This window comes from Macrotis lagotis, chromosome 7 (genome assembly GCF_037893015.1).
Source record: "Macrotis lagotis isolate mMagLag1 chromosome 7, bilby.v1.9.chrom.fasta, whole genome shotgun sequence".
In the NCBI taxonomy this organism is placed as follows: domain Eukaryota; kingdom Metazoa; phylum Chordata; class Mammalia; order Peramelemorphia; family Peramelidae; genus Macrotis; species Macrotis lagotis.
Window position 1 is genome coordinate 60,406,460 of NC_133664.1, and position 23,032 is coordinate 60,429,491.

The window sequence follows — 23,032 nt, forward strand, 5'->3', positions numbered from 1 at the left end:
TATTCATGTATGTTATTGTGATTGTTTAAAAAAAAAAACTGAATTGAAGTCTCTACCTTTAGCAACTGTTTGAATTTGGCAAGTTTACTTAAGTCCTCTCTTCATATGCTACATGGGGATAATAATACTTGCCTTATTTAACTCATAAGGTTGTTGTTATACTAAACATTAGTACTTAGCTTTGTAGTTTTCCTGCACTATAGAATTATATTATGAATGGATTAAATGACACTGCCAGTAGACAAATTGAAGAGTGGAATTCTTGGAGAGGCATGGAAAGATGATAAATGAAGACCAAAAAAATATCCTCAGCATTTGAGGTTGGGTAATGGGTTTTAAGGACAGGAAATAATTATTAAATAAAATTTTTGTAAAACCCTGTTATGATATTATTTATGGAATGTGGTTTTAGATGGGGTATGTGTCCTTACCCTATAGAGAACTAGATATCTCTGAGACTGGTGACTCCAGTACAGGAGACTGTCTTTGTTAGCTTTCTCCAAGGGGGGGAGCAGCATTTTGAGAGCACCCTTGGTTTACATCAGGTTACTTAAGGTCTTCTTATGCCTGCAGCCCTTGCCTTATTTCCTTATAGTCCCTCCCATTCTTTTTACTCCTTGTCTTGTGAATGGATAGGGACCTCAAATTCAAGGTTCATCTCAGACACTTAGAACGAATGACACTTGGATAAGTTAGTTAGCATTTATCAGCCTCAATTTCCTCACCAGAATACTTTACAAACCTTGTCAAAATATTGCTGTTTTATTACTAAATGATTGAGAAATATTGAAACCTTTTAAATTACCTTATTTCTCTTTTACTCAAAGTAATTCTTTGAAAGAGCGAAAGTTCTGTGTCTTTAGGAAGAGGACAGGGAAATATTTTTTTGGAAAGGAAATTAGTACTTGACATTTGAGTGAAAGTTTCATCATGATTGTTAATAGAAATGAGTTAGAGCCATTTTTTTGTGCCAGATTAATATCTTTTTGAGTAACTGGTAGTTTGAAACAATCTTGGTATTATATTTTATGACAAATCTTTTTACCCTCTCTAATTTTTCCCCCTGCTTCTCTTCTCAAGTTTCCTCATATAGCCTCTTCTGTTCATCTTTTCTTTCACTATCTTCTTCCAAAAGGATGCCTGCTGTTTTTTCTAAAATAATATTTGATGCCTTTAAGAATACATTTAGTACAATTTGCTTGTACAATTGTTAAATATATTTTTGAAGAAAAAAGAGAATTGTTAGTATTTCTATTCTTTTTATGTGTGTTTGGCATTTTATGTATCTCTTTTCTCTACTGCCTCTTTTTCTTCCACTCTTTTCATTCCTCAAGTTTTTAATGGTGCTTTAATTATATGGATTATTTGATATAATTTAGTATGGTTGACTATAAAATTTCTCCTAAAAGCCCATTCTTTTTTTCTCTTTAATCCAAATAACTATCTTCCTTGAAAAAAGTTCACCTTCCAGAAGTTAAGGAGTGTTTCTTTTAAAAAGAGAGTGCTGACATGGTAGAAAAAACAATGGATTTAAAGTAGAAAGAAAGAACATTACTCCCGGTTTTTGTCCTAAACTGGAAGTGAAACCATGGGCAAATCATTAACCTTCCTGAACTTCATTTTCCTCATCTTTAAAAGAGACTTAACTTATGCCCGTTCTGCCTTGTTCACAGGGTTGTTTTCTGAGTGAAGAGAAATCTGATATGAGAAAGCACTTTGTAAATATTATACAGATATAAGGGATATTAAAAATAACCTGTGTTTCTTGCTTAATCTTCTAGAAAAGATCTCTCGCATATTTGTCTTCTTCATTTGGCCTTTAGGGTAAATTTTCTTTTTCCTTGTATAACAATACTTCATGTATAACTCTATAAAATGCCTGCCCTTGGTTGTTAGATGTAGCAAATTTGAAATTAATTTTTCATTGTTGGTTGGCTTCTAATCAGTTAGCACACTTAGACTATTTTTCTAAAATAAAATAATAAGAACTTTGTATAGATCAAACTGAAAAATTAGGCATGCTTTTCTTTAGAAAGTAATAAAACTTGAAATGATATAAATGGAATTTAATCCCCTTACCAAATGAGGCATTAATAAAAGTTTACCTTTCTTGTCGGTTTTTAATAGAAATTATCATCACTGTTGGGTATATCTGGAATTGTCAAATTAATTTAGCAAAATTTTTTAAGTCCCTAATATGTGGAGAGCACTGCTAGGTTCTAGGGATACAAAAAGAAGATCTTTTGTCTCTCATCCTTAGGTATTTTAATATTTGGTACAAAGAATACATAAGGAGAAAATGTAGTTTGGTAGAAAGAACATTAGCTTTGAAGAGAAGAGGATTCAAATTCTGCATCAAACTAATTGCCTGTGTTTTCACTGGTTCTTAGTTTCCTGGTGAGAAGTTTGGACGACTTGACTACTTACATTTCTTCAAGTTCTAAATCTATGATGTTATATAAATGAATAGATTGGGGCAAAATAATTTTGAGAGGGAGTAGTAATACTTGGGGTAAGGACCAGAAAAGACCTCTAATAAAAAGGCAGCATCCAAGTTGTGCTTTGAAGAACAATAGGTATTATACCAGGTGGAAAGGAGAACAGAGTAGTATCTCAGACATTTGAAGCAGGAGGTGCCCTGTTGACATTTAATATTTAGTGCTGCTTTCAGATACTTTCCTAAAGTGCAGAAAAAATGATTGTTGCTTTATTTGTGTCATTTCTTGGAATGCAGATAATCAAAGTCTTCTAGTCAGTTCTGTGGAGCAGAGAATTACTGATGAGTTTTATGGTATAAATTGGAATAGATGATGAAACAGTTACAGTTTACCTCAAGAATTAGCACAGCTGCTTTGTAATTGCCATGGTTTTGCAGTATTACTGTTGACTAATTTGATTTTTATTTAAGAAGTAGTACTTGATTAAAATGACATTAATCTATTTTAAGAATATTTACCAAACACAGTCCAGACTCTTGTTGAAATATTTTGCTACAATTTTGCATTGTCATTTTCTTTTTTATTTAAAAAGACTTGCTACATATGTGATGAACAAGGAAGAGAGAGCAAAGCTGCTACTGGTGCTTGCATGACATGTAATAAGCATGGATGTCGACAAGCGTTTCATGTAACCTGGTAAGTATTTTATATTAATATTTTTGAGATGCATAAGGAAGTTAGTTTTATAGGGGAAAAACAAAGATGAGTTTGATAGTGAAAAATTGTTCTTAAGCATTACAGGTGGGTTTTATAATCATAGTTTGTACTATTTGAGTAAAAATTATCAGCATCGGATAGGTAGTTTGGGCTCAGATACTCATTTTCCTGTCTGCATTTGTCTTCTGGTTACCCAACCTAAACTTCAAAGTTACAAAAATATATTTGAAAGATGTGATGTTTGGAATGACACACCACAGAATATATTTATTAATAAACACCCTATACTTTTTAAGATGATTTCTAAAACCTGAAATTGTTATTACTAAATACAAATGCCATGTAGAATAATATATGGTTTAAAAATAGAATTTGTAAGGACCAGCTATATAGTACTCTAAAGAGGTATTCAAGGTGGGATTAGGAAGCAAGTTTAGATAACATTTTTTTAGTTTGGTACCAACAGATAAATATCACTGCATAGCCACTTCAAGTTGGAGATTTTTAGGGTATTTCATTGGCGGCCTTTTTTCACAGATGACATTTATAATAAACCAGAGAGACTTCTCATTTCCCTTTCCTGTTTGATGATATAGAAAGATTAAATTATTATTCACCTACTTTTATTATGATCTCTTCATATCTCCAACTTTTCTATGAACATAGAATGAATAGATTTTCAAATGTTTTGCTAAAGTTTATTAAAATCTAAGTAAACTATTTTAAAAGTAGGGGTTCTTTAATCTAAGGTCTATCAATTTTTGATAACTATTTTAAGCATAATTTCTTTTGTAATGTAATATGTTTTTGTGCATTTAAAAAACATTATTGTGAGAATTAGGTCCATTGATTTCTTTGGATTCTCAAAAGAGCCCATGATACAAAAAAACCTAAACATTTTACCATTTTACTTGTGTAGCAATACTACCAGAAAAGGATATGAAATAAGTCTGTTAATTTTTAAAAAATGGTTGTTATTATTATTATTATTATTATTATTATTATGAGCTCATAAATGATCATTAAATATGAAATGTTTTCATATTCAGGGAAAACCAGAAAAGGTATATAAAACTTTGAATTTATTATGGTGTATTTTTAAAAGTATTCAGAATTTATTATGGTAATACTAATATTGCCTGTTCATGTATTCTTCTAAACTTTATTCTTTTTTTTAAACATCTTTGAAGTTTCATTATTAATGTTATTTTCTGTGTTGCTTCACTATTACTTTTCACTCAAGTCACAACTTTTCTCCAAACCACATGTTAGCCCTTCATTGTAGATCTGTTCTTTATTAAGCTATGTGGACTTTTGTGATCTTCTTTCCTATATATGTTCATTAACTATTCCTTTAATAGCATCTAGAATTCTTCTAGGAATTAAAATCTAGATCCTATTGACCTGTAGTTATTAAACTCTGTCTTCCTTTTTTGTTTAGTTTTGTTTTTTAATTCTAGCAGTATTGTTTTCCCCAAAGTTTATGGTATCTCATTCTTAATCTTTCAGAGATCACTGACAGTGACTAGGCAAGCACACCTACCTGTCTGTTGTTTTATTACCCAAAAGTGTTGATGTGGCTGAGGTAACTTGAACTGATCAGGTGGCTAAGATACTTTTTTACCTATATCCTTCCTTACTGTATTTTTCTAGTAGCCATTTCCTTTTATTTCAGATCAAAAGATCATTTTCCTTGGTCAAGAAAACAAATCAAATAAGAGTCAGTCAACCTTATTATCTTTAATCATCTTGTCCAACTCTAGCAATGATTCTATCCTGTTTTTGATTTTCTTCTTTCCCAGTGTAGTTAAAACTCCATCTTCACCTCAACCCCTCTCTGTGCAGTCTTTAGTTTTCCTCAATATCCTTAACTCAGAATTAACTTAAACTCATGGCAGAATGATGCTATGCTTTTGTATTTGGTCTTAGCGACTTTTTCATGTCTTCTATACATGACTTTTAAAGTTGATTGGTTAATATTTATCTCTTTAGATAATTTCCTATGTTCTTTCAAATTGTAGTGGTTTCTTTTTGTGTTTTCAGAATTTTCACATTTAAAAACTTCCCATCCTCTCTAGGTTAACTTCCCTGGAAAATTTTATTCGCTAGGTTAGCACTCTTATCTTCCTTGTGGACTCTTTGAAGTCTGCTTTCCTCAGAATCCAAGGATCATACCATGAATTCATAAATTCATCTCTTTCTGTATCACAAATTCAAGGAGTGAGGGGGTGTGTACAATTATCTCTATGTTTCATGTGCTCTTTACCCCAGCAATTAGTTTTTCCATTTTGGTGAGAATCACTTCCAGAGTAGAAATTTTCCTTTTAGAAATTTCTACTTTTTAAAGGACTATATTGTCATAAAGAGAGTGAAGGGGTTGTTTGATAGCCTTCTTTGGGCTAAGAGTGTTCTAGACAGAATTTAGATATTTCAGTGTTCCTATCATTCCTATATATTGTTGCTGTTCCAGATGTGTGTTTTGTTTCATGAACTCAGTTACTTCCTCTTTTTTGCTAACATTATCTGAAATGTGTTTGCTCAGGTGGCAAAATCACTTTCTACCTTTGTTGATTTTTACTCAAAGGATTTTCAGCACTCTGCCAATCCATTCTGGTCCCCAAATTTCTTCATGTAGATATATCCTCAATACACAATCTTGTTCTACCCCTTTCTTTTACCTCTTCAATTTTTTTTGAAAAGGGCATACTGCCAGAGCATAATCCATTAATGAGGTCACTTTGATTCCCATGAGTTAAAAAAATTTGTCTGCTTGGGTTAGTGTCTCTATTTTTACTTGCATGTTACTTTGTTCATTTATATGTAGCTATCTGAGACCATGAATTTTATTACTGATTACCTTCTTTTCCTTTTTGGGAATGATCAGATAGTTGCTTTTGGCCAGAAGCATAACATTAATTAACACTTTCATCTGAACAAAGATTTAGAGTTGAAATGAATTTCAGATTCTTATTTAATGCCCTCATTTTATAGATAAGGAAATTTTAGATCAGAGAGGTTAAATTTATTCACTCTTGTTCACACAGTACTTTGCACCACATTATGCTTAAGACAAATTTAAATCTGTTTCATTAGTGACACTGATTTTTACTATATCTGAGTATCAGCATACTCACTATAGAAGCCTTTGCCTTCCTTGCAGTAAGTGTGATAAAATTTAGACACTGGTTTCTGATAATTTCTGTTAAACTAGGAAAAATATATTGACTAAGGATTCTATTTAACCTTTCCAAATGCTTGGTATTACAACATGGTGGATAAAATAAACATAAGTTGCATTATTTTCGTTAAAGATCACTGGAAGAAATTTTCAGAGTAAAAAAAAAAAGTTTCTGCATTCATGTTTGATAGGACAATTGGATGATGAGATTTTGTAATAGCATCATATTAATTTCTACACTGTTAAAAATAGGATTTAATTTTAATTGTACTTAGATCACTCCAAGAGGTATTTTCATTTTTTAAAAAAGATACATTTTAAATATTCATAAATAGAGTAATCCCATCCCATTTTCTGTGGTTACATTCCTAGAAAATGGCACAATTACGAACTACAGGAACTTAAATCCTAAGCTGTGAGCCTGAACGTCCAGTGGATATTGTGGATGAGAACAGACTGAGCTGAAGAGAGAGATCATTGGGACTTTCGGGAGGTGGGCGCTTGGCAAGAAGGGGAGAAAGAGAAGGAAGGAATGGAACAGGAAAAGGGAGGTAAAGGATGTGATAACAGTATGGTGAACCTTTAATATTTTTATTGCAAGAGCTGATTTAAACTTCAAATCTGTGGTTTCCCCAGAGCTTTTTCAGTTCTTTGCAGTTCATGTTAGAAGTGAATCATAACTTTCAAATAGCAGACTAAGGGGATTATTTTATCTCTAGAATAGAGGAAGAATATAAGGATATAATTCTGGATTGAATGTTTTTTATATTTTTGGCTTTTATTTTCAGTGCCCAGTTTGCAGGACTCCTTTGTGAAGAAGAAGGTAATGGGGCAGATAATGTCCAATACTGTGGCTACTGTAAATACCATTTTAGTAAACTGGTAAGAATTTATCTTAAATTTAATATGAAAATTAAAATGTTTTGTTTTGAGAGTAAGTTTATTAATTAGGAAAGTTTTTCTTTTTTACTTTTACATACAGATGAATTTTTGTTCGGAAGAAAATTAGTCTAGGATGCCACTTATTGGTATTTTAAAAACTGAATGGTCAACTAAACATATAAACTAAACATGTTCTTTTAATTGGGACAGTTACTTAACAGGTATATTTTAGTATTTTCAGCTTAATCTGTAGTTGAAATACTTGAATGGTTCATCTATTTTATAAGTAATTTGTGCTACTCATTTTTCCTCTTACAGTTTCATGGCTTCTATAGATTTTGCTTCTTCAGAAGAACTGAAACTCAAAACAGCACATTTTGCTTCTTATTGGTTAAATGTTTTAGGATAGAGAAGTTGATAAAAGTTCATTTGGGTGTTTTTGAAAGTAATATTTCTGAACTTTCTTATAATCATTGATGATTGGATTAAATATTTGCTGACCATATTATCTTCAAATGTCTTAACTGTTAGTGTCTCACTCAATCTGACTGAATAGTTTTGGGCCTTAGCTTTTTTTTCTTTCTTGGTATTTATTTTGTTTGCATTTTTTACACAATGGTTTTTAAATTTTAGTCACAAAACAAATCTCTCTCTCTACACACACACACACACACACACACACACACACACACACACACACACACACCCACACCCACCCTCTAATAATAAACATCAGAGCCTCATTTAATGAAACCTTAGAGTAATTTAGAATGTTGGTAATTGTACATTTTTACTTGTATATATTATTCCAATGAAATATACAAACTTAAAAGCTAGAGATTTAAAGGTAAAGTATTCCAAGAGAAATAACAAAAGGAATTTAGGAATTTTGCATATGAATAGAACTGTTTTCTAGGTGATATTGTCCCAACCACCCTATTAATTGTGTGGCTTTTTAAAAAAAAGTAAGCTGCGTGTTTGCATGATAACTCCCAACATCTTGTATGGCCAATATTGTTTAATTTTGCCCCATTACTTATGATCACTTGGAAATGCACTTACCTTATTCCTTTTTTATGCATTGGCTTCAGTTTTCAATAAACGGTTTTTCTTACTATCTACTAAGTCATGCTGTTGTTAATGTCTGTAAATGCATGGGTCTGATATTGATATGCTTTTTTTCACTTATTTCCTTATAGTAAGTAGCTTGATAAATTGTGTAAAGGCTGATTTAAAAGAACTGTCTTTGTCACTGCTTGTTAACATAATATTGGAATTCCTCATGCTTTGTCTAGGGGCCCTGCAGTGATTTTCCAAATTTTTATGTTTTCCGTTTTAGCACTGCTTTAAAGGCAGTGTTTTCTCCCCTTTACTTGAGACTTTTAACAAAACATATTTGTTGTGTTTGCAAATTTGTTTTGAAATAGCAGATATGTTTTCCTTTATCATGAAAACCATGGCTTTTAAAATATTTCAGGATCAGGATGAGATTTTCTTTTGCTGTGCTTTGGATAATTATTTGACTACTGTCCAAGCTAACTGTAAAGAGTGAACGAATTGGGACATTTTTCTTGTCAAGATATTTTACAAACTTCCCATTTGGACTGGCATATGCCTTTAAAAAATAATTCCTTTACTATTTTATATACATATACATATGTATATATACACACACACACATATATATATATTTTCTCTTTTAGAAAAAGAGCAAACGGGGATCTAATAGGTCATATGATCAAAGTTTAAGTGATTCTTCCTCTCACTCTCAGGATAAACATCATGAGAAAGAGAAAAAAGTAAGTGGATTTGTTGTTGCTAATCATGTGGCACATCTACTTAAAAGCATTTTTTTCCAGCTAAATTTTATTTTTGTTAGTTGGAGACTTTAATAAATATGAAAAAGTCAGATTAATAAATGGTATTTATGTCAGGTTTTAAGGACACTTTCCATATGTGTATTATTGCTACCTTTTTCTGTTAGCATTGAAAAACAGCATGAGACAGCATGAGAGGGATATATTTCTTGCATGTATTTACAGTAACTTTGTGAAATCTAGGTGATTTAAATACTAAGGTGGTTGATAGGATCATTGATTAGGTTGATATATAAATAAATCTCTTACCAACCTTTTTCCTATGTAATGAAAGGAGTTTGGAAGTTTGCCATATTGTTTATTGGCCATTATTTTTAGTGATGCTGGTAGCTCTGGCAGCCTTAGTACTTTGTAATGACAAAATACCATACCAGTCACATGAGAGCTCTAATCTTTTAATAAAAGCATAAATAACATGCCTAAATACTATATTTGCCTCCCTGCTAACTAACACTTTTTTAAAAGCTACATGATTAATTGTAAATTAGAAAATAGTGTTCTTGCTTTGTTTTGATTTTAGTTTTAGTTTTTGTGGTAAAATGGGGTCAAGTAACTTGCTCTAGGTCAGACAGCTAGTACCTATCAACTGTCAGAGTTAAGATTTGAACTCAGGTCCTCCTGACTCCAGGAACAGTGCTCTATCCACTGAACCACCTAGCTGTCCCTTAGTGTTCTTTATAATACAAAGCATTTAAAGTTTTAAAAGTCTTTAAAGATTTTAAACAACAGTTGTAGCTTGGAGAAGAGAATGTGGCATAAAATATCTTCATGCACATAGATCAGTATTTAAAGTAAAAGTATTTAAAAGTAAATGAAATTTTATTCTAAAATATTTGATCTGGAAGTTTTTTTACACTTAGTATTCAAGGATCATAATGAAACAGCATAGATCACAGCAGCAGTTTTAAAATTTGTGATTTGAAAATCCTGTTCATGTAGTAATTTGATAGTTTTTGACAGATAATTTTTTAGTAGTATTACTTGTTTTCAGTGAAACCTACTTGCCTCACATATTCTTTGAGGACACCATTAACAGATAGTTTTAGCCATTGTTCAGTCATTTTCCTCCAAATAAAGCTTTTCTAGATTGTCAACACTTGAATTGGTAGTAAGCATTCTCTTCCTTTTTCCTGCCTTCCATTAAATTTACTAGCCCTTTGGGTATATTGATCTTAATTAAGTGAAACTATTATTAGCTCTCTGGACTATAGTTTTGGAGGCCCTTTCATTAAATCAAGATAAGTTTTCTTAAGTACCTACTTCATACAGATATACTTGTTCCTTAATTGAAATAACAGGTGTGTTCTGTTGCTTACTGCTAATTTTATTGGTTTAGGGAACTTGGACCTTTGGTACCAAAGAGGCACGCACATACTTTATACTTTCAGAGCATAGAGGATTTTAAGTTTGCATAAACTGGTATTGCTGCATGTTGAATTATCTCTTGGAGTCAAGCTCACCATGATCCAGGCCTTTGTTTTCAAATCATGATATACTTTAACACTGTATAGAAATATGTAGAAAGAATAATAATTTATTTTAATAATATTTTCTCTCTCTATATGTATATATACAGCAGCATTTCATTTCATTTTATTAAATTGCTGCTGCTATCTTCCTTAATTCCAAAATTCATGTTTTTATATAAAGCACTGATTCTTGGACTTTGAAACTTTAAGAGTTATTATTAATTATGAAATCAATTCATTTTTGTTGAATATCATAGATTATTTTAAAATTCAAATTAAGATTTTTATTAGCAAAGTTTACATAGAATTTATTTGGGGGGGTGGTAAAAGTTAAATGATTTTTGCTTTTACTATTATGGGTGTAATTGAATCTTCAACTTATTAATGAAGCTAAATTTTGGTCATAGTTATACTCTTGAATTCTGTGTTTCAGCCACATTGGAATATTAGTTATACTTCTTTAACACATGTTTGTTATATAGTAAAAAGATTTCTATGTTTGAAATCAAAAAGCTTGCACTCGTATTTTGCCTCTCCTGCTTTTAATGCCATGTAATACTGTGTGATTTTGGTATACAAATAATTAAAGTCATTTCTACTTCTAATTGTATAATTCTTTGATTTTATCCTTGTAAGTGCTTCCTTTTTCCTGGAATGTGTTTTTTTGTATATCTCTGCCTGTCAAGAGTTTTCCTAAGGTCCCAATTTAGATGTTATATCTTTGTCCTACAAGATAATGATTTTCCTTTTTTAGACGTTATTTTTTTATACTACAGTACTTCCTAATATATCTATTCTTTCCACCTGCGAGTTCCAACTTTATTTTTTTCTTGAATAGTATTTCTCCCCTTCCAATTAAATGTTAACAATTTTCACATTAATTTTTCAAAATTTTTAGTTCCAGTTTCTTTCACTTCCTTTCTCTTTCACCTCTCTCTTTGAGACAGTAAGCAATTTGATCTAGATTATACATGTGCAATAATGTAAAACATATTTCCATATGAAAGAAGATGGAGACCCCCCCCCAAAGAAAGTGAAAAATAGTATTAGATTTGCATTCAGATTTCCATCAGTTATTTATCAGAAAGTGGATAACATTTTTCATCATGTGTCCTTTGGTATTGTCTTGGATCATTGTATTACTGAGAAAAGCCAAGGCAATCCACAGTTCTTCATTGAATAATATAGTTTCTGTGTTGTACAGTGTTCTCCTAATTCTGCTCACTTCACTTTGTATCAGTTTGTGTAAATCTCTTCAGGTTTTTCTAAAATCACCCTCCTCACCTAGCTGTGTGGCCTTGGGCAAGCCACTTAACCCCATTTGCTTTGCAAAAACCTGAAAAAAAATCCTCCTCCTCATCATGTCTTATAAAACAATAGTATAGAATTACATTTAGATACCTCAACTGATTCAGACATTGCCCAGTTGATGGATATCCCCCTTGATTTCCAGTTCTTTACCACCACAAAAAGAACTGCTATAAATATTTTTGAACAAATAAATTCTTTTCTCCTTTTTTGACTTTTTTTGATATAGAGTGGTATTGCTAAATCAAAGGATATCCACAATTTTATAGCCTTTTGGCCATAGTTCCAAATTGTTTCCAGAATGATTCGGTCGTTTTACCACTCCAACACAAGTTTCAACCTTAGAATAAAGAAAACCAAAGTAGTAGAACCAACTCTTAACAGAGTGTTTGAAACCAAATACTTAAGTAGTCTTTTTTTTATGACCATTTCTTGGTAGCCATGATGGTGTTACTACTAGAGCACTTTCTTGATTTGGAGTTAGAGGACTTGACTTCACATCCTAGCTTTGCTCTACTAAGTCTTAGGTAAGTCTTGTAAACTCTGTAGGACCCTATTTTGTCATCTGCGAAATAAGGTCTTGAATACATTACTTCTAATTATTAATCAGTTGCTGTCATCCCTGAACAATCTCTCGAATTCTATGACCCGTGACTTTTTTTTGTTGTTGTTGTTGTTTTTGCAAGGCAATGGGGTTAAGTGGCTTGCCCAAGACCGCACAGCTAGGTATTTATTAAGTGTCTGAGGCTGGATTTGAACTCAGGTACTCCTGACTTCAGGGCTGGTGCTCTATCCACTGCACCACCAAACTGCCCTGACCCATGACTCTTCTACTGAAATTTCTCAAATGGATATCATTTTGTTTCTTTTGGCCTTTGCTAAAACTTTTCCTATCAAATCACAGATTTTGAATAAAGGAAGACATTGCAATAGTAATTGCGTTCAGGCCATTGTTTGTAGGACTTCTTCCTTGTGTCAGATGGACTTTAGAGAAATGGAATGGATGTTTTTCGTTTATTCTTCTGTTTCCCATCTTGGTTTTCTCTGTAATTTCTGGACCATTTATTGAGTTGAATGGAACCAACATTGTGATCAGAGACAAGTCACTTTGCCTCTATATGGTCTTCCCTCTTTCTCATTTGTAATATATGGGATTTTGACTAGATGTAGCTCAGAGCTTACATGAAATATCTTGATTGTTAAATGCAACAGTTTAAGATGTAGTTGTCTTTATTATGATAAATTTATTATGATAAATTCTCTAAAGAAAAAACCCTGTGAAACATACTTCATACATTGTATTTCATGGCTTTCTTGACTTCTCTTTATTTTTGTTCTTGTCACTTGCCTGCAAAGAACAAATTGTTTATATTATGGAATGAGTCTCAAAGGAGTGATCATGATTTTTAGTATCTGAAAAGTTTTGATAGACCCCTCAAGCTGTACTTTAAAAAGTTACATCAATAATTTTGCTATCATTATCATTTTTATTTGACAATTTAACTGAAGAATGATAGGACAACATTGCAACAAAAGGGAGGTATTCTATAAATCCATAGGGGTTTTGACTGTTAGAAGACCTGAAGGAAATCTCATAAATGAAATAAAACTACTGCAGAATATACAATCTATAGAAAACTAAGTTGATGGTCATTGGAAAGGGAAAATGATTTTAGTTAAATTGCTTAAGAGTATTTTGACCTTGAAGACTGAAGGGGTGTATTCTTTTTTAAAAATTTTATTTATTTAAGGCAATGGGATTAAGTGACTTGCCTAAATTCACACAGCTAGGTTAATTGTTAAGTCAAATTTGAACTCTGGTCCTCCTCACTCCAGGGCTGGTGCTGTACCCACTGCGCTACCTAGCTGCCCCCAAAGGGTATTTTCATGATTTTTATTTAGAACATAACCTTGAATTAGTAATTGGATTTTTTTTTTTTTTTTTTTTTTTTTTTTTTAGGTTTTTGCTAGGCAATAGGGTTACGTGGCTAGCCCAAGGCCATACACAGCTAGGTAATTATTAACTGTCTGAGGCTGGATTTGAACTCAGGTACTCCTGACTCCAGTGACGTTGCTCTGTCCACAGAGCCACATAGCCACCCCAGTTTTGTTTTATTTTTTATGGTTTTTTCCCTTTTGTTCTGTTTCTTCTTTCACACCATGACTCACTCATTTGGAAATATATTTAATATGATTGGATTTGTTTAATCTATAGCAGATTGCTTACTGTCTTGGGTTGGAGAAGAGAGGGAGGGAGAAAAATTTGGAACTCACTGTCTTTAAAAAATGAAGTTTTATGTTATATATAGTTATAACATATATGTTATAATATTTACCAAATATTATAACATAATAATAATATATAAAAATGAAGCTTTACATGTTTTAATATTTACTCAGAAAAGTTCTCTATTTCATTAGATATCCCTTTTTCCCTTCAAAAATTTATCCAGAGTTTTGCCAGGTAGGTTATTCTTAGCTTTAATAATATTTATTCCTTTGTATTTTGTATTTCAGATTTTTTTTGATGTTTTATCATGCCAGCTGCCTAGTCTCATGTGGGCTTTTATTGCTGCATGGTGTTTGCATGTTTTTTTCTGGCTACTTGTGAAGCAATGAAGTTGCTAAGCAGTTTTTGGTCCTGCACCTAGTGCCCACACAGATACCTCTTGTACCAAGCCCCTTTCTGTCTGTGGGAGATGGGAGGTCCTGATCTATTTCTGCTACTGCTGTCCTCAGCCTCCATAGTCCACAACTATACCAGCCAACTCCTCCCCACATTGTCACAGACTTCTTAAGTTGTCTTGGGATGGAATGTTTCACCCTGACCCTTTGTTGACTATTTTGATCATGAATCAGTTTGATAGGTTATTTTAAAATTGTTTGGATGGAATTTTTAGAGTTCTATTGAAATGCTTCCTCTACTCCATTGTCTTGGCTTTATTAGCAAACTGATTGGAGGGTAAGCCTAAGCTAGGCCCAGATCAGAATAAGGTCCATGTTTCTCTGTAATATAATACTAAGCTTTTTAGATTTTTATTCAATGCATTTTTGGGGTGTTGCATTCCAAAAATCTCTGGTTCTTCGTAAAAGCTCCCATGCCATGTGTGATTCTGACTGGGGTTCCATGATAACTTTATTTGAATATTTTTTCTTGATAGGGAGTCTAGGACTTTGGATATGTTATTCTTGAGATTTTTCTTATGGAGGTTTCTTCCAGGAGATAATTTTAAAATCATGGTTTTTCCTGGTGTCTAATTTGTTGACAAGTGACTCCTAAGTCATTTGTTTTGATATCTTTTCTTATTTTTTCTAACACCTCAGTTGTTTAATTTTGTTTCTCCTAGTATTTCTCTTTGTTCTCCAGGAGTTATACAGGAGTCAGTTGCATAATTTTAACTATTTAACTGTTATATTCTATTTGCCTTCTGATTTATTTTCTTTAGAACATTTAGTTTTTAAAAAATATTTGCTTCATTTCTTCATTTTTACAAGTAATCATGTATTCTTTATAGACAGTTCATTTTTAAATTATTTTACTTCTTCACTTATTTATTATTTTTATTAAAGATATATTGAGTTTTACAATTTTCCCCCAATCTTGCTTCCCTCCCCCACCCCCACCCCACAGATAGCACTCTGTCAGTCTTTACTTTGTTTCCATGTTGTACCTTGATCCAAATTGGGTGTGATGAGAGAGAAATCATATCCTTAAAGAGAACAGAATTCTCAGAGGTAACCAGATCAAACAATAAGACATCTGGGTCCCCCCCCCCCCCCCATTAAAGGGAATAGTACTTGTACTTTGTTCAAACTCCACAGCTCCTTATCTGGATACAGATGGTACTCTCCTTTGCAGACAGCCTAAAATTGTTCCCAATTGTTGCGCTGATGGAATGAGCAAGTCCTTCAAGGTTGAACATCACTCCCATGTTGCTGTTAGGGTGTACAGTGTTTTTCTGGTTCTGCTCATCTCACTCAGCATCAGTTCATGCAAATCCCTCCAGGTTTCCCTGACAGTTCGTTTTTTATCTTTGATTCTTTGCTTGTAGTTGTGATGGAATTCTCTTTATTTTGAGGTCTTTCCAAATTTATAGTAATTTTTTTTATCCAGTTGATATCTTTTTTGATTGTCTCTTCACTTTTAATCCTTGAATTGGGGCCAAAGCTGTGCTCTACTCTCTTGTTATTCTTTTTGGCGAGTTGGTCCTTCCTATATTTAATCTCACACTGAATCTTCCTTCCTGTGCTCACCTTTACTTCCTGGAGTTTACTCCCTTGGATTTCTGAGAGTCAGAGAATTGGACCTTGAAAGTGGAGATATAGGACCTAAAAGATGGAAGTTATTGTAGTTACTCCCATTTGTCTGCTTGTTTTTCTTTCTAGTCTAGCTAGAGTTTGTAATTATTCTGGCATTTTCTAGGGGAGCCTGTCATTCTTGCCACCTCTGGTCAGGGAGACTCTACAGGTGTCTCTGGCTCTCCTCTTCCTTCTTCAATTGTGTCTACATTTTTATTTCCTGTGTTCTATTTTTTTATTTTTTCTGTCTAGTTCTGTTGAAAAATGTCATTTAATTACTGCAGTTTTAATTGTTTTTATTGATCATTATTTATTATAAAGTTCATATTTTTATGTGGGATCTGGGCAACCATTCATTTTTATGATCTAACAAGTATTTTGGTACATAATTTTGTTTTAAACAGAATATTCTCATTCCTCCCAGTTTTTAAATTAAGTAATCAGTGCCTACAATTTTTAGTATGCTTTTATTTTAAATAAATTTTAGAACTTTTAGTTTTGAGAATTTTGACCATGCAGTATAATAATGTAATACCAGTGCTTATTCAAAAAAGTATTTGCAATTAATAATTTTAGATAAATTTGATTTATTACACCATTTAAAAATTTAAATGTTGGAAGAGAACCCTACTTATTACAAGTATTTATAAAAATGAATGACATTGAGAAATATTAGCCAATATTAAATTATGTTTGACTTCCCCTACAGATTATTTAACTTTATTTAGATACTTTACTTTTGACTGCAGGCAGCATGATTACACAGGTCATCTTTTTGACAAGATTGTTCTGGCAGATTGTGTCAGCATTCAGATTTGTTAGTGTGTTCAAATCTGACCTCATTTGTACTACTTACATTAAACAGCTGCTCTCAGATGGAATGGGTTTTTTTCATTGGTCTCAGTTTTTTACTTTTAGATTATAATTTTGTTTTCATAGGGAAAATGTGGATTTATTTTTGTATGATTTATAACTAATAATATCAGTCATTTTGACCATTGGGTGACCCTGCTGTCTCTAGAGTTTCTTATTTTTTACCATGGTAAGAGTGTCTGTTAGAGTTTAAAAACCCTTAAAGTTTTATGTAAGATTCATAAGTAATGTGATTGAGGATTAAATCAATACTTTGCCTCTTTTAAGCACAAAATGACCATGAGATAGCTATTTTATTTTCCTTAAGAGCAGTTAAATATTTTTTTTTTAGGTTTTTACAAGGCAAATGGGGGTAAGTGGCTTGCCCAAGGCCACACAGCTAGGTAATTATTAAGTGTCTGAGACCGGATTTGAACCCAGGTACTCCTGATTCCAAGGCCAGTGCTTTATCCACTACGCCACCTAGCCACCCCCAAGAGCAATTAAATATAACTGAGATTGAGCTTGACTTAAATTTGGAGTTATCCTATGTTATTATTTTCCTTATACAAATTTCTTATGTGTTTTCTGAGATTGTTTGTCTAATGGCAAATTTGAAAATATGAAAATAAAAATAGTAGCTTAGAAAAATAATCTTTTAGAAATTGATTTTATGAATATAGATGATTTTCATGTAATTTCTTTTTACCTTTTATTTTAAATTTACTCTCAGAATCTGCAGTAATCCTTTTTTCTAAGTTGAATAGCATTTTAACTTATTTGCTTTGTTAGCTGTATTTGTTCGTGCTTGCATGCACTCTTGTATGTATGTGTGAATGTGCACATCTGAGCATTATTGATCATTTTATTCTTAGAACATTGAGAATTTTCTTTATTTTATTATCTTGGACCATGGAAAGCATGTGTCTTGTACCCGCATTTCAAATTTTGTTTATCATTAAATACGGATTGAGAGGATTTCCAAGGAAACATTTTTAGATTAGACTTCCATTTCACGCAAAACTGACATTTCTTTCCATATGTGCTGCCTATCCATAGTTAAATTGGAATAACCCTTGCTGTGGATTCTTTCCCCAAATTATCTATCACCTTTTAATTTTTGTAAATCAAGAACATTCTTTCTGTACTTCAGGACTTGAATCATTCTGTGATTCCTCTGTTTGGGGCACCTGGAGACCTCCTCCAGGTCTTTCATCTTGTTTGTGTTTTCTCCTCTTTATTATATGTGCTTTGTTATTGTGCTGGTCCTGGGGATCTGGTTCAAAGGATGCACCATAGTTCTGGGTCTGGGAGAGTGGGTATCTCAGAGACCTTCAGTCCATCATTAAACACAAATGAAGCACCATCTGCTATGTGTTAGATGCTGAACAAAGTGCTGGGATAGAACATGAGCCAGAAGACTGCCGCTTCTCAAGGGGTTTCCCTAACAGGAGATGAAAAGCAAAGAAAAAGGACAAGTTGTATCTAGTCAAGAGGAAGAGTTAAGAGAGGTTATGAAAGACTTACCATAGACAGAAGAGAGAGCAAGTCCTACTTAGTGGATATGGGAAAAAAAAAAAAACCCTAAGAGTTTTTTCCAGGGTTGGGAAAATGGGCATATTTGTTTGCAGTAGGAAAGAAACCAATAGTCAAAGACTGAAGAAAAGTGATAGAGTGAGGCTGACAGAATGATAATATTGTTTAGCTAGAGAAGTTTTCTTTGATGCCATAAAAGGTCACCTCTTCATGGGAGGTGGTGGCAGAAGGTATTAATGATAGGAGGTGAGAAACAAGGCTTTGAGCAGAGGGGATGAGAGGAGAGGGAGCCATCAAAGATTTGAAGAAGGAATGAAAAGGCTTGGAAGAGCTTTATGGGAACAGATAGTCAATCAATGTCTAGCATCTTTGAAGGCCTAGTTGAGGTTTTGTTTCATATATTTTCTTTTTTTTCTTTTTCTTTTTCTTTTTTTTTTTGCAAGGCAATGGGGTTAAGTGGCTTGCCCAAGGCCACACAGCTAGGTAATTAAGTGTTTGAGACCGGATCTGAACCCAGGTACTCCTGACTCCAGGGGCCAGTGCTCTATCCACTGCGCCACCTAGCTACCCAGTTTCATACATTTTTAAAGGCATTACTGGACCCAGTTAGAGCAGTTGCATGATTTTCTTCATATTTGTTCACCACCATGTGAATAAGAATGAAGGTAGTGAATGACAGGGCAGAATTATTAATATGATAAGGAGACTAGAGACCCCAGAGAAGAGGATAATGTAGAGTTGAACTGGTTCAATTATGTGCAAATGATGAGAGAGAGACCAGTTCAAAGAAGGTAACCTGGATATTGCTGAGGGGGTCAAGGGATTGAGATACACAATTTGGACCAAAATGGAGTTTAGTAAGGGAACACTGAGGGAAGTGTAAATCCAAAAGATTCTGTAATAAAATTATAGAAGGGCGAATTTGAGTTATGGGAAGATCAAGGGTGTGGTTGACTGTGTGGTTGACATCAGCTATAGGAGTGGGTTATGGGAAGTGAGTAGGTTGAGGAACTGAGTGGTTTAGGGTATTTGAAGGAGATTATGTTGACATCTTCAAATAGGAGGGCAGGAGTTGAGTAGGAGAAAAAATTGTCTGCCTGGTACCAAACTTAGTGAATAAAAAGGGGAGTGATTTTGGAAGTCTGCAAACTGTCGATATCAGGCTTTTGATTTGGTAGTAGGCATAAGAATTCCTCCTCAAAGGAGTAATGATTACTGAGTGATGAAGGTAGGAGGAGAACCTGGAGGTAGCACTGGAGAGCAGGAAGTATTCCAACTTCCCCTTTGACCAGCAAGCACAAGGGGATACGTAGAGGTGCAACCAGTATTGGAAAGGGTTACAGTGTGCCCAAGAAAGGGCTATGGGCAGTGTCGTTTCAGTTACAAATAGAAGTTAGAAGCAGTGGAAGAAGAAAAGATTTAGGATGAAGGGAAGTTTACCTGTGGAATTACAGGCATTCCGGAAGACACAGGAGAAAGGGGTTGGTGGCATTTGATTGGAACTTTTGGGGTGGGACTATGGAAAAGAGAATCAGGAATCAAGTGATGGGAGACGGAATTCAGATAATAACCTTTAGGGTTCAGAATCTTTGGGATATGTAGGATATCACTGGGTGTGAAAATGTTTATCATTGAATGGAAAGTGTTCTTCTAGAGAAGGCTAGTCATCAGACTAGACACATGAAGAGCATGAGAGGGAAGGCACATGATCAGAGGGGGGAGCCCTTCTTTACTACTCTTCCCTCTAAAGACTTGAGATTAGGAAGGAAATAAAATCAGGAGATGGAAGTTGAACCTACACAACTGAAAGTGTGTAAGTCCCCTCAAGGGATAGACCAACAAGGGGGGTGGGGCATGTTTGAGGTCAAAAGAAAGTTTACTCTTCTTTGCTCCAGAAGCTCTTTACATTGCCATCTGAGAGATCAGGAGGTAGAAGTTCCCTTGTGCTGGCACAGATGGAAGTCATTTTTTCTGGCCTCTAACAGCCTCCAGAGGCTGGGCAACAGATTGAGAAAGTTGCTTTGAGACATTATCTTGGTCTCTTGCCAACTTATCTCACTTGACATATGCAGTAAGAATATTGTAGCAAAATAGTCTTTTAGTAAAAATATATTTACATACCCCTAGGTAAAATGAGACCTCAGAATGTTTGAAAAGTTGATAAAAGTGGCTTGACAACAATTGAGAAGAGGTGACTTGGAATTTCAGAAGTTTTCTTCCAAAATCCCAAGAACGTCTTTAAGATTATCCTTGTCCATGGGTGGCTAGGTGGTGCAGTGGATAAAGCACCAGCTCTGGAGTCAGGAGTACCTGGGTTCAAATCTGGTCTCAGACACTTAACCCCATTTGCCTTGCCAAAAAAAAAAAAACACCATTAAAAAAAAAAGATTGTCCTTGTCCAAAAGGCCCACAGCTTACAGTCCTTCTGCAGCCTGTGTTGTGGGAGTGGTAGTAAACTTCCACAACAGTAGAAGAAATAGCTAACATTATAGAGTGCTTTACTCTTTTCAAAACACTTTACAATCAGTTTCTCTTTCTCTCCATATAATAATCAAGGGGAAATGGTTATTATTATTTCCATTTTACAGATGAGGGAATGGAGTCTTCCATCTATCTATCTATCTATCCATTCATTCATTCATTCATATATTTATATATATTTTTATTCATTCATTCATTCATTCATTCATTTATTTTTGCCCAGGATCACTCAACTACTAACTGATAGGCAGGATTTTAACAAGTCTTTCTGATTCCAGATCTAGAGCTCTATTGACTATATAAAGTAGTTGCCTAAGCATTTCTGCTTTCAAAGAATATAAACTTTAAGGGTGAAGACGCAAAACATATACACAGAATAAATATAGATAATTGGTATAAATAAAATAAGTAAAAATACAGCACACTTTTGGAGGAATATTCTTAATATTCCTAATAGTTGAAAGTCATGTAGAATGTAGCACTGGCTATCTGGAAGTGAAAGATTCCTTGAGGCACAGGTAAGGAGGTAGTACATTCCAGGTGTGTGTGTGTGTGTGTGTGTGTGTGTGTGTGTGTGTGTTTGATGGAAAGCATACACATACATATATATAGTTAAATCCTTGGAATTGTTGAAGTTAAGAATGGGGTAGAGAGGAAGACAAAGGGCAGATCTTGGACAGTGCCTGCAATTAAGGAGCCTGAAATGGATGATGATCAGCAAAGGGGACTGAGGAGTAGTTAGACAGGAGGAGAACCAGAGGGGGCAAGAAGAAGAAGATTTTTCCAGAGGAAAGGGTAGTGGAAGGATGAGGATGGGAGGGGTGAAGAGGAACACGCTCAGATTTGATGACCAAGAGGTCAACTTTGGAGAATAATTACATTTAAGCTATATGACTAAAAGCCAGGTTGAAAATATGATTAGCCCAATATTTTAAAGACCTTCCTCTAGAATGATTTTTTAAACATTTAGTGAGAATCATTGTAAAATTATTAGATTGTGCTTCTGTCATCCTTTGCTTTCAACTATGTGATTGGGCTACCACTGTTTTTTAAAAATTTGTTTTTGTAAAGCAGTGAGGTTAAATGACTTACTCAGTGTCACACAGCTAGGTAATTATTAAGTGTCTGGCCAGATTTGAACTCGGGTCTTCCTGATTCCAGGGCCGGTGCTCTATCCACTGGGCCACCTAGCTGTCCCCAACTTTTTTTTTTTTGGCAAGGCAATGGGGTTCACTGGCTTGCCCAAGGCCACACAGCTAGGTAATTATTAAGTGTCTGAGTCTGAATTTGAACTCAGGTCCTCCTGACTTCAGGGCCAGTGCTCTATCCACTGCACCACCTAGCCGCCCCTCAACCTCTTATTTTTCAATCATCCATTTCCTTGATAATAAGCCATATACTATTTATTGAACACTGATCATTATTGGAATTATCTATCAGTTTATTAAAATCTGGTTGGATCCTGTCTTTTGTTATTGAGGAAGACCAAAATGACATTACTATGTTTGAGACAAATCACAGTGTTTCCCAACTATGACTGATCAGACCAATATGAGCCCAAAATGCTCTATCACAGGTTGGGCACAAATAGTCATTGTGATGTGGGTGTTCTAAATTTTTTTGTCACCTTTCCTTTGAGCTGCTTCCTTTCTGCCAACCACACAGAGTGCAACCCCTCATTGATGAAGGCATGCTGTGCTGGGTGGTCCTGTGCCAGTGTCTCCCATGGTGTACAGTCAGTTCTAAAATTTTTCAGTGAGACCTTCAGGGTCTCTTGGTACCACTTCTTCTGATCCTGTTTTGAGTTCTTGTGCTGGGTGAATTCTCCATAAAAATAGCTTTTTTGCCAAGCATATGACTGACATTTTAACAATGTGTCTAGCCCATCATAGCTGCACTCTCTATAGTAATGTCGGATTGCTAGGCAGTTTAGCTTGAGAAAGGGTCTTACCATCTTCTCCTGCCCAGAATATTCCTAAGACAATTTAAATGGAA

General features: G+C 34.0%; 1 protein-coding gene across 6 annotated transcripts in view; it reads left to right on the forward strand.

The window, feature by feature from the left end:
* The window catches only part of MLLT10 (MLLT10 histone lysine methyltransferase DOT1L cofactor), a 250,852-nt gene that overhangs the window by 90,256 nt on the left and 137,564 nt on the right, over nucleotides 1-23,032 (forward strand). For 5 of the 6 annotated variants that reach the window (XM_074192967.1, XM_074192969.1, XM_074192970.1 and 2 more), the window contains 3 exons: nucleotides 3,031-3,134; nucleotides 7,122-7,215; nucleotides 8,919-9,014. In XM_074192967.1, the coding sequence (XP_074049068.1) occupies nucleotides 3,031-3,134; nucleotides 7,122-7,215; nucleotides 8,919-9,014 (294 nt within the window). The remainder of the gene's footprint in view (nucleotides 1-3,030; nucleotides 3,135-7,121; nucleotides 7,216-8,918; nucleotides 9,015-23,032) is intronic. The other variant, XM_074192971.1, reaches the window with a different exon arrangement.